Below are 11,154 nucleotides of genomic sequence, written 5' to 3'. Positions count from 1 at the left end.
CGCAGGGTCCAGCGAACAGAATATACATAGGCATATCACCCATTATTCGTTCTGACTGTCATCCGAACGCGATGTGAAGGGCCTCGATATTAGAGACTTGAACTTCTCGTAGCGCACTCGGGCACCGAGCACGATACTGGTCCAATTCCGCTTCCGCCATTGTGAGTTGTACTCTTTCTGGCGTGACTGCTCTTGCATGAGCCAGCGTTTGTAGAACTCTGACAGCGCAAATTCTCGATCCTCGGTAGGGGCAGTCTCGGGCAGACTCTCGAGCACGGCACTCTTCGCCGCTTCGAAGCGGATGTTACTCTGGCACGCGTTCAGTAGGGTGTTCCTTTTACGAAGCTTGAGCTCACATCTGTCCAGAAAGCGTTGTTATATGCATCCAGCTCCTGCCGCTGCATCTTCCATTGGTACTCCCCGGTGTCACCCGCAAATTCCTTCAACGAATACGGATGTACGCCTGTGAGCGGCGTACTGGGTGCATCCTCGTAGATGATGGGTCGTAAATGAGAAACAGGATCCGGTGGACCGACCAGGTTATGACGAAGCGCAGAGACATGGAGCTGGTGAGTAGGAATACGGAGAGAGGCCTTTGCTCTCAGCCTGAGCATGGTCGTTGCAGGTAAAGCCATAACGTATCACATGATGAGCGCTGTGCGAAGCGCGCATATGATCTGTTCTGAGAAGACCATGTGTATACACGTCGAGTATGTAACGAACGTAAACGTCGTCAACGGCCAAGCGATGACAGTGATGTATCTCAGTGTTTACCGGCAGCCTTTCCCTCCGCCTGCTCGGCTACTTCCTCTGCTTTCTCCACGAAGGCCGAAGGCAGCTGGAACCAGCCTCCGGCAAGCCAGGATCCTGCTAGCAAACCAAGTAAGAGCCAGATACCCCTCACCTCGTCCTTGTCCAGGGTGCGTGAGTGACTCCGCTCTTGCGCGCCCGACGTGGAGGTTGTTTCGTGCACGTCGTAGCCTGCATGCGGGGGAGACAAATTGAAGGATGTAGGAATATTCAGATCGTGCGCAACGTCACTCCAGAATCCAGTGGACATATTTGTCGGTGCGGGTTCTGCGATCACGTCTTCGGTGTATAGGTTGTGTGACGGACCTCCGCCAGGATGCGTGACTGCTCCGGCGACAGCAATAACCTTGGGTTGAGAGGGTTCGGCGGGTGCAGCACGCTCAGACTCGGCTCTGATACGAGAGGAATCCCAGAGATCCGGCAACAAGGGCTAGGCGAGAAAGAAAGAACGGTCCAACGATGAGCAATTCACATGCCTTGGAGAAAGCGTGGATTGAAACATACGATCGGTGTCTCCGGTAGAGGCTCTGGTTGAGAGACATCGGGAATATGAATGTTCATGAACTCCTTCGGGTGCACTGGTGGTGGCCCCGTCGGAGGAATGCCGGGTACTTCTGTAGTCGACGCGTGACGGACCTGCTGCTGCTGAGGAGAAGGACTAGAAGGGGCAGGGGCAATTGCCTTCTGCTCGTCGTCATGCTGCAATCGGGTGATGAGAGTCGCTTTGTTTCCCTTGCTATGACCTATTTCAGGACGTGTTTTCGAGGGAGGACTGAGGAGATACTCACGCCGACAGGCCCCGCTTCTTCGCCTCCTGCCTCAAATCATTTGCGGTCTCGGTTTCCCAGGTCTTGGTCAACAGCGCAGTTGAGACGAAGTTCCGTGCATATGCACTGGCAGATGGTCGGAAGCGAAGTTGAGAGCGAAGAGCGGTGCGCAACATGATGTGCAGGCGCGGACTCGGACTCGGACTCGCGCCGCATGCAAGAAAACGGCGCGGAGCGTCGGCACGTGACTGCGCGCCTAGGCGATATGGCATACTTGAGCGGCTATAGTATAGTACCATGGCAGGGCATGCCATGGACTCTCGGGCATTGTCCTGCCCATCGTCGTTCTCGGCGTTGAGCAGGGTCCAGGGCTCAGTGGAGTCTACGGTATCAGCATCACCATCGTTGATATCCTGACATATCAGCTCGAGTCACTCCGGTGAGTACCACTCAGATCTTTGGTCTGCCTCGTGGTCTTCGCCTCGTGTTCCTTTCTACCCTCGTCCTTTTCAGGACTCTCTTCCTTCAGCTCATCCGTATCACTCACTTCGTTTCCCCTTCATAGATCATGCTTCTCTCTCCAGCGTGCGTACTCCGTGTCTACCACCTGTTTGCCAGGCTCATTACTGCCCATCTCCAGGAACTCCAATGCTAGTCTTCCCTCCCAAGGATTTTGGGGGAGAACGTTCAAGACGCCCAAATCCAACAAGGACGTGGAAGTCAAAGCTCCTCCTATGGCACTGACACGGCAGCGTTTACTTACCATCTCCTTCGCGGGCATGGAGACGATTCGGATAGTATGTTTTGAGCACCATTAACATTTCTATTGTCTGACGCCACACCCGCAGCTCCCCAGCTCTTTCCTGGTACGTGCAGTACTGAATGACCGTGGCAGAGTGTCTGACTGCGCGAACAGGAGTTGGACGCTGTCGTGAGGGAGTGGATCAAGCCCCCGCCAGATGCCGTTTACCATCTACGCGTTCCAGTGGATTATCTTTCTTTCCAGGCAGCAGTAAGCTTCCTCACGCTCTCTTTGTCCATATGAGGACTAAAAGATATGTAGCGTCTCATGACCGGCGACTATGTCTATGTGAGATTTTTGCTGTGTCTGCGCATTTCCCGACTAATAGCACAATTTCTCCTCATAGCTGACCGGGGATGATTCCTACCAGATTGCCATTATGGATGTGCAAGGTCTCAGGGTAGAGATTGTCGGTGACGCACCTCCACCCCCGGAAGACGAACCACCGTGAGTCCTTCCCTGATCTGAAGTTTCCGTGACGCAGGCTTACAAGTCAATCTTCTGATCTAGACCACCTCCGTGTGTTCTCTCTTTATTTGTTATCAACTGACTACTCATCCGACGTCGTCGCAGTCCTCCGCCCGTACTGGAGATGCCTGCCACGTTCAACCTTGAGCTGGCTCAGGGCCAGAATGTATCGCTTGATACCGTGGTCAGTTCGGATGACTTGGACATGTCGCGGATGGAGGACGGAACAACCGTCGACGGTTCGTTCTGGGGCAAGCTGGACATTGTTCACGATGGCGACACGCACAAGATGGATTTCAGCGGTGCACGAATTGCCAACGCCCAGGACGTTTCGCAAGACCTCATTGTCGACTCCCGTGTGTTTAACAAGCTGGCCGCTGTTGCCAAGCCTGCCACGGCCAAATGCAATCTGAGCATCCTCGCACCCAACCGTCAGTATTGCGATATTACACTCACATTTTCGCAATTTTGGAAGCTTGGGATGACTTGGCCGACCGCGGAATACCTCGGTGAAAACAGAGTCAAATACTTTTTGCAAGTTCATCCCGGAGGGGGCTTGGAACACTTCGAGTCGGGAATGGTACAAACATCACTGTACTACGAAGCAATGTGAGTCTCGCTCTTCACCTACTTTCTGTGTTATTAGATGATAAGGGGACCGTAGCCCTGAACCTGGGATGGTTGATCCACAGGAGTTCATTGCGCCTCGCAATAGTTTTGCCATGCCCTTCCAAGACTTCGTCCCTCACTTAATGCGTGTCCTCGACCAGCTGGGTTTGTCCGTTCACGCTCGCACGAACTTCGTCAAGTCCGTTTTGAACAGTCTATTTCGCCGTCATAGTACTGAAACGATCGTGTTGCAGTAACAACTTGGCGAATTTTGCCGCGCACAAGAACATTGCATACCGTTTCCTGACCCCGAGCAAGATCGCAAACGCAATCGACATATCCGTGGTGATGGAGACCTGTATCTTCACTCGACTCTTCCTCATGTGGCGCGGTATCACGGACGATGAGCTCGGTATTTTTGCCGGTGCGGGCGAAAAGGAGGCCAACGTGTGCAACTGGCGCGAAGTCGTGAACTGGACCGAGAACTGCAAGGACGCGACGCAGTTCAGGATCTTGGAGACCTCCATCTTGGAGTTCACGTAGATCGCCCCGAGTTCTTGGTCCAGGTCCCGATCTGTCTTCGTCACTTTTTTTTCGTCTCAGTAGTCTGTAGTGTTATTCTTCACTTAGTACTGTATGCGCGTGTGCTCCCGTAGTGTGTCCTCCTGCTTCCTTCTGTCTGCGGCATGTCTACTTATCGTTTCTCCTCCCACGTCTCTCGGACAGGTTCCGGATTCAGTTCAAGCTTGCTCTCTTGCTGTCGTAGTAGCCACGATCGTGACCCGTGTAGCCATCAGTACTCTCCCTCTCGCCGTTCAAAATCATGTTAATAGTCAAACATCGAATACAGCAGCTGTTCTGTGCAGATCTGCATGGGTACAAATGCGTGTGTGTGAGTAATATAGTACAATGGGAGACGTTACGTTCGACTTGCGGAGCTTACAATGATCAGCACACAAATACATCCTATCGCTACACGTAAAAGCTACAGTCCGTAGTGCGTCCGCTGAGATAGAAGTGCAATACAGAGCCTCACTTGACTGGGGAAGATCCTCCCTATCTGCAGTCCGGTAGCAACGAGCGCCCCGGGGCTCGTGACGAGTCCACGGTGAACCACAGCTATCACAGAGACTTACTCTTCTTCCGCGGACGTTCCAGCTGGTCTGGCAGTTGCATATGCGCGTGCATCTCCGCGTACGACAGGTCGCTCAGAGCTTTCGGGAAGGGAAGGAGATAGCCCGATGACCGCGGGCGCGGAGCGTTGGACATGAGGGGCATGCGCAGCTGCGCGTACGCGTGCTGGCTGCCTCCGTCGAGGACGCGGGGCAGGAGGCTGTCTCCCCGCGAGTCGGACAACTGGAACGAGAGCTGGGGGACGTCTTCGGGATGCGACACCATCGCTGGGGTCTGGGGGTACTGTAGGTTCGACATATCAGACGCTGAGACGGGGCTGGAGCTCGCGCCCGCACTGGTGCTGCAGTCGTCCCACGACCGCCTCTTACTCTGTGTCTGACTCATCTCCACGCTGTTGCCGTCGTGGTCGTGGTCACGGCCAGTTTCCGCAGGCACCTCGTGCACGTACTTCTCTGCCTGGAATATCGGCATGCACATCATGCCCACCGCAGGCTGGTCGTTGGAGTTCGTGCCCCCATCCGTCTCGCCGTTGATCGTACCGAAGGGGTCCAAGCTCGAGTGCCGCCCGCGGAGGAACGGGCTCGCGCCGGAACGCTTCTTCACCTCGTCGATGATGTTGTCGAGCCCCTTGCCTGTGACGCACGTGTCGACCCACTCCTCTGTCATCGCGGCTACGCCGTCGTGCGCCCGCCCGCCTTCAGTAAGGGGATGGTCCTGCTGCGCCGCGGGCGCGCTGCTAACGCCCACCACATAGAGCTGGTGTTGGAGCGCCCGCGCAACGGCACGCAGACGTACGTCGAGTGGCGCGAGCACGGACACGGCTTCCGCGCGACGCGCCCAGTACGAGAACTGCGTGTTTGACCAGCCGCACAGCGCCAGAACAGTCGATCGCGTCAAGGTCACGTGCCCGGACGGCGCGCGCTCATAGGGGTGCGTGAGCGACTTGAGCGGGTTGTAAGGGTGCCTGTGGACAGCGAGACGCGCGTACCCGGCGGGACGGCGGAGGTTGTGGTGAGTACAATATCGCGGGGAAGGCGCGGAGTGAGCGACTTACGGGACGTAGGCGCGGAGCACGGCTTTCACCACCTCTACTTTCACGAGAAAGTCGATGACGGACGCGGATCGGTCTTTGCCACTGCTTGTGTCGACGTCGGCAGCGCTGTCGACGTGCTGATCTTGCCCTTGCAGTGAGGACGAATTGGTAGGTGTAGCTTTATATTTCCCTCGGTGCCTCCCGATGCGTTTCTCTGCGAGGCGTGCGGTGAACATTTCCCATTTCTTTTCGCCGATTGTGGCCTGAATGAAGGCGGGCGCGTAGGGGTCTCCCTTCGGGTCCTTCTTGGACTGGTTGGGCGAGTGTTTCGGACGCTACGGAAGTCTTGGTCGTAAGCCATGCTACACATTAGCAGGGACCGGATCGTACATCTGCACGAGACTTGGACGCGGCAATGTCAGAACCCGAGCTATGTTCTGTCTCGGCGGTAGAAGGAGCGGAAGGCGGAAGCATGTTGGAGCGTTGGATATTTGAGACCGAGTCTGGAATATCCGTGGCGTCCTCGTACTGCTGCTGGGGGAGGAAAGCAGATTCTGGAATTTCCTGCTGGGAAATTGGACGAGACATCATTGGAGAATTGTGGGAGATACTGTGAGAAACATCGTATACGATGACGTCTCGTTGAGGGGGGTCGTGCTCTGGCTCAACGGCCTGAGACCAGACGCGGTGTTCGTGCGTGTAATATGCCGTGCCCGGGTTAGCCGTCGCGCGGGGATAATGCGCAACGGTAGGTACATGGTCGTAATGTGATAGATATGGGTACACAGGCAAGGCTGGAGTGAAATGTTGCTGCCGGGCAGCAGGAGGAAAATGATATTCGTCAAACACCGCGCCCAGAGGCGGTGGTAGGGGATATTGTATCGAGAAGGGGAGCTGGGACTCATGCACGTCGAGCTGAGAGCCAAAATCGGGCATTGAAAGGTGGGAGCAGGGGGCGGAAGATGCGAGTATGGAAGGAACCCCTCTCGTCCCAGATATTCGACATTCCAGAGTCGCTCCTGGTCATCTCAATCCGTTCTTTGCGCCCAGTCATGTGACCGTCGCGGAGACAAACTGACCCTAACCCCACCCACGGGCTAGTACTAGTACTGTGCCTCGGCTACACCCTAGCTACTGCCACTGCTTGTCTCCATCTCCAATGTCCATCGCCTCTGGCCCCCGCCACCAGGACCCGTCGCACGGTGTCCGCGACGCTCCTTTCCGGTTGGTGTCCTGCAGCCGCTCCCGAAGTCTCTCATCTGACTCGGCGCGACGTCTGCACTTAGCGAGGACCTTGCGCGTCCAGACGATGCCCAACTACCCGATGAGAGCGAGGGCGAGGGCGAAGGCGAGGATGAGGACGAGGACTCGCTTGCTCCCGCCCTCTCACGCACGCCATCATCCCCACCCCTTGTAGACGTTGACTTGCCGCAGTCCGAGCTTGACCTGACCATGACATTCGAGTCCATCCTGGCCGAGTCCTCGCGCGCCAGTAACCCTGAGTAAGTCGTTGTCACTTCGCGTTGCCACGGACCGCTCCTGCAGTGCTGGTGACGGGTGATTGATGCTGGTCGACCACAGAGTGGAGATTGTGCAGAAGCGCGCGAGCAATGTCTTGAAGCTCACGCAGGAAAACGAGAAGCTCAAGGCGGAGCTGCGCGCGATGACGGAGAGGCTCGAGGCTGCAGAGCGGCGGCAGCGGGAGCTCAGGCAGAAAGTTGGTCGACCGGGAGAAGGAAGCGCAACATAACTCGGAAAGAGTGGATACCCTGTATACCCTACCATACGCACATTGTTCTTCGCATTATTCTCCAGCCTTTGCATCTGCCCCTCCGTATTTAGCATGATCATCACTTATTCACGTTGTACTACACACATTATGCATGTCAGCGAACAAGACGCACCGTCGTTATAGACGGCGTGGGGGGCGCAGTGGGCTCCACTCGCGGCGTCGCTCGGACAGACTGAGACAGGGAGCATCCTTCCCATCACCCCCCATCTTATCTACATCATCCCATCGAGTCCACACCCGCTGTAGCTTGCTATATAGCTCCTACCTCGCCTTCCAATCCTCTTCCACTGTAACAATCTCCCACCATGGCCAGCCGCAGACCGTCCGCCATCGACTCCCCGAATTATGGTGTCGGGCGACGGCAGTCCATCCTCGACTCGCCCCACTCCAGACGTCAGTCGGGCATGTCTTCCCGACGCCCGTCCATCGACCCGTCCAGGTTGATTCCTATGGACAAGTTCAGTGTCACCAACTATGACCTAATTGCGCTGGGCGCGCATGCTGACCCCAAACGGTGATCGTACCTTCCAGGGTCTCCCATGTCGGCGGTGTCTCCGACTTCAATGTCGTCTTCGTCGGCGCGGGAAACATCATGTTCGGTGCGCATACAGCGCGTCTCCGATCAGTCTGGCGACCTGATCGTGTCTACGCAGGTTCCGATGAGGGTCCCTGGAACCACTCCTTCCGTTTCGAACAGTGAGTCTTCATCCTTGTATTCTTCCTACTTGCTCACCGGCCCACAGCAAGCTCGGACCGCGCCTCAAGGTGGTCGCGCTGATCGACCCTGCCATCGATCGCGCGACAGCGGTGCTGCAGAAGAAGTGCGAGACGTTCGTGCGCTCCGCGTACGAGAACACGCGCGTGTTCAAGACGCTCGACGACTTCGTGAAGAACATGTCGCGCAAGGACACGCCGCGTGCGGTCATCGTGGGCTCCCCGCCCATGTTCCGTGGCACCACGCAGCCCGGGCGCGACATCGAGCTCCAGATCCTCCGCCACTTCCCCGGCGTCGCCATGTTCATCGAGAAGCCGGCTGCGACAGGGCCCAGCAGCGAGATCGAGGAGGCGTTCAAGGTTGCCAAGCACATCAGCGACAGCCAGACCATTTGCTCCACCGGGTGCGTCCGCTTCTTCGAAATACTCTGTGCGCGTCGCTGACGCCTGTGTGGTAGTTATATGCTGCGGTACTTGAAGGCCGTTCAAATGATGAAGCAGATCCTCCACGACAATGACCTCACTGTCATGGCCACGGTCGCGCGCTACGCATGTGCGTACGAAGCCATCGCCAAGCCCGACTGGTGGGACAAGTCCAGGAGGTGCGTACCCCCACTCCCCGGGAGACGCCGCTCCGTCTGAAGATCGTTATATGCGCACAGCGCGGGCCCGATCATCGAGCAGGGCACCCACTTCTGCGACCTCTCCCGCTACTTTGGCGGCGAAGTCGATATGAGTACCGTCAACGCGCACTCGCTCGAGTGGGACGAGAACGCGGGGCACCTCTCCAAGATTGCCGTCGACGAGACCGCCATCCCACCTGAGAACCGCGTCCCGCGTGTCACGGCGGCGACCTGGTACGCCTTCACGCCAGTACACTGAGTTCCTGAGCTGACTCCAAGGAATTCTTGACGAACAGGAAATATGAGAACGGCGCAGTGGGCAGCTTCATCCACCTGGTCGCGCTCCAGGGACACGACTACAGCTGCGAGCTTGAAGTCTACGCGGATGGGTACCAGCTGAAGTGCGCAGCATTCCTTTGTCTCATGAGACTGAAGTTGACGCGTATCGTGGTGATAGGCTCGTTAACCCATACGTGCAACCCATCCTCTTTATCCGCAAGCCTGGCAGTGACTACGAAGAATCGCACAGGTTCCCCGATGATGATCCCTTTTTCTCCGAGGTATTCAACGTTGTTGTGCCTGTGTTGTCTCACCGCATGCTGATGGTTATCCTGCGTGCCAGATCTCTGTGTTGATTGACAACATCGAGGACATTGAAGAGGATCCGGAGACCGCGCAGATCCTGAGCACTTTCGAGGGTACGTCTGCACTGATCCGCATTGACTGCCTGCTTCTCACTCGTCGCTTCTGCAATAGACGCGTGCAGGACCTATCAGCTCACCTGGGCCATCCGCGAGTCGAGCGAAAGCAACCGAAAGCCGAAGGCGGCTGCTCCCGTCCAGATTTTCTGAAGTAAAGAAAACGTGGCAGATCCTAGATGCATTCCGAACGTTGATCATTGCAGCTGTACTTGTCGGGGAACGGTAGTCATATCTTGTATTATACCAAAACAAATGCGGAGACATTGTACATGATATCCAGATCAGCAGTGAGTAGCTAGATGGATGGCAGGTATCATACATGAATGAGATGTACAAGGGTATGTTACAAATGAATTCCAGATGCAAACGACAATTCCTGTATGAAGAGATGATAGTCAACAAATATGCACTGAGCCCGAGTTCACTCGGCAGGCGACTCCGTCTCGCACTTCTTGGCCTTGACGTTACCGTCGTCGCCATCACCGGCCTTGGCAGCAGCTTCCTCTTCCCGCTTACGCTTCTTTGCCAACTTAGCCTTCTCGCGCTTAGCCATGCGGTCCCACTCCTGTTGGAGATGTTCTTTAAGCTTCGGCATGGTCTTAAACACGTCATCGCACTTGAAACACATCAAGTCCTCTTTGAGCCTGTCCTCGTACTGTCTGGGGGTCAAGGCGCGTTTCTGGAACATTGTCAGACGGGAGCGCCCCCCTTCGTGTTCACACAAAGGAGGATGGTTCCGGGACGCACCATATCATAGAAAGACGGCGTAGCCTCAAACCACGACAGCACTTCCTCGAGATGGAGGAAGAAGCCGAGCTTGGGGTGGAAGGAGTTGTAGTGCTTCTTAATCTTCATGGCGGGAGTACAAAGGTCCGCCGAAAGAACGTGCAGATGGAGGTGTCTGCGACGAGAACATTAGTCATTATTACCTGTCGCTGCAGGGGCGTAATGTGCGTACTCCATCGAGGGCAGGGGATGGAACCCGGTCCAGATCTCCCACTTGAAGCCATATTTACTGACCATCTCTGCCTCGATGATCGCCCGCACGGCCTCCGCGTCCGCGTCGAGCCGCTTAAGCACCTGTAGTGCCTGCTCGCGGTCGCACTTGAGCAGGGTACGCAGGTCTTTGAGGTTGGAGATGTCCAGCGGCGGAAGGGCGCGCGGCAGGACGATGAAGTGAAAGAGGGATTTCGGGTAAGCATCAGCGACAGTGACCGAATTATCGGTGTGTGTCTTCAGCACCGTCTTTGGGATAGCGGACGGAACTGATTCTGCGTAATGGCGGAAGAGAGTTAGGTTGGGGAAGGACATGATGGTAGTTAGACTAAGGACAAAGGCTTCCTTGCACACGCGCTAAGGCTATGTGTACGGGCGCTTCAACGCGCCTCGACGCGTCACGTGTGACGCGACTCACCAGCATTATCACAAGACGCATAGCCAAGTATTTCTTAGGGAAAAACCCTGAGAAAAGTAAAGCACGAGAAAAAATTTTGAAGAAAGCATAATGAATTTTCGTGAGAAATACCGTGATTGTCCAATCAACAGCTGAGAATCACAGTTTTTCCTGGAGAAATACTTTATTCTTTTTCCAGAGTTTTTCTGGGTGCTTTACTTTAACCATTTCTAGAGGTTTTTCTGCAAAAAATACTGGGCCATGCTTCTTGTGTATCTAAAATTCCAAATTCAGGATTTGTGTCAAAT

At 55.6% G+C, this 11,154-nt stretch overlaps 7 protein-coding genes across 7 annotated transcripts; 3 read left to right on the top strand and 4 right to left on the bottom strand.

Annotated features, from left to right (window-relative positions):
* Positions 1-42: 42 nt before the first annotated feature.
* On the bottom strand, positions 43-614 carry SCP_0403110 (hypothetical protein; the record flags this gene model as incomplete). Its single annotated transcript, XM_027757049.1, has 2 exons — positions 43-309; positions 357-614. The coding sequence occupies 2 exons, from the start codon at positions 612-614 to the stop codon at positions 43-45; spliced, it is 525 nt and encodes a 174-aa protein (XP_027612850.1).
* A 149-nt stretch (positions 615-763) lies between these two features.
* On the bottom strand, positions 764-1,753 carry SCP_0403100 (predicted protein; the record flags this gene model as incomplete). The annotated part of the gene is made up of 3 exons (XM_027757048.1): positions 764-1,240; positions 1,315-1,546; positions 1,599-1,753. 3 exons carry the CDS (start codon positions 1,751-1,753, stop codon positions 764-766), a joined length of 864 nt encoding a protein of 287 aa, XP_027612849.1.
* Positions 1,754-2,145: 392 nt separating this feature from the next.
* On the top strand, positions 2,146-3,999 carry SCP_0403090 (hypothetical protein; the record flags this gene model as incomplete). Its single annotated transcript, XM_027757047.1, has 10 exons — positions 2,146-2,162; positions 2,218-2,374; positions 2,426-2,443; positions 2,494-2,589; positions 2,641-2,667; positions 2,726-2,826; positions 2,890-2,898; positions 2,953-3,456; positions 3,512-3,655; positions 3,711-3,999. 10 exons carry the CDS (start codon positions 2,146-2,148, stop codon positions 3,997-3,999), a joined length of 1,362 nt encoding a protein of 453 aa, XP_027612848.1.
* Positions 4,000-4,578: 579 nt separating this feature from the next.
* On the bottom strand, positions 4,579-6,559 carry SCP_0403080 (hypothetical protein; the record flags this gene model as incomplete). The annotated part of the gene is made up of 3 exons (XM_027757046.1): positions 4,579-5,554; positions 5,645-5,958; positions 6,014-6,559. The coding sequence occupies 3 exons, from the start codon at positions 6,557-6,559 to the stop codon at positions 4,579-4,581; spliced, it is 1,836 nt and encodes a 611-aa protein (XP_027612847.1).
* A 223-nt stretch (positions 6,560-6,782) lies between these two features.
* SCP_0403070 (hypothetical protein) lies at positions 6,783-7,373 on the top strand (the record flags this gene model as incomplete). Its single annotated transcript, XM_027757045.1, has 3 exons — positions 6,783-6,847; positions 6,910-7,125; positions 7,205-7,373. 3 exons carry the CDS (start codon positions 6,783-6,785, stop codon positions 7,371-7,373), a joined length of 450 nt encoding a protein of 149 aa, XP_027612846.1.
* A 347-nt stretch (positions 7,374-7,720) lies between these two features.
* SCP_0403060 (Uncharacterized protein) lies at positions 7,721-9,603 on the top strand (the record flags this gene model as incomplete). The annotated part of the gene is made up of 10 exons (XM_027757044.1): positions 7,721-7,872; positions 7,947-8,014; positions 8,069-8,111; positions 8,159-8,533; positions 8,588-8,731; positions 8,792-8,986; positions 9,049-9,153; positions 9,210-9,312; positions 9,375-9,450; positions 9,509-9,603. 10 exons carry the CDS (start codon positions 7,721-7,723, stop codon positions 9,601-9,603), a joined length of 1,356 nt encoding a protein of 451 aa, XP_027612845.1.
* Positions 9,604-9,874: 271 nt separating this feature from the next.
* Positions 9,875-10,764, bottom strand: SCP_0403050 (HIT-like protein; the record flags this gene model as incomplete). Its single annotated transcript, XM_027757043.1, has 3 exons — positions 9,875-10,132; positions 10,201-10,354; positions 10,412-10,764. The coding sequence occupies 3 exons, from the start codon at positions 10,762-10,764 to the stop codon at positions 9,875-9,877; spliced, it is 765 nt and encodes a 254-aa protein (XP_027612844.1).
* Between the last annotated feature and the right edge of the window lie 390 nt (positions 10,765-11,154).

Source organism: Sparassis crispa (genome assembly GCF_003851025.1).
Source record: "Sparassis crispa DNA, contig_000003F, whole genome shotgun sequence".
In the NCBI taxonomy this organism is placed as follows: domain Eukaryota; kingdom Fungi; phylum Basidiomycota; class Agaricomycetes; order Polyporales; family Sparassidaceae; genus Sparassis; species Sparassis crispa.
This window is presented reverse-complemented; position numbering and strand designations above follow the sequence as displayed.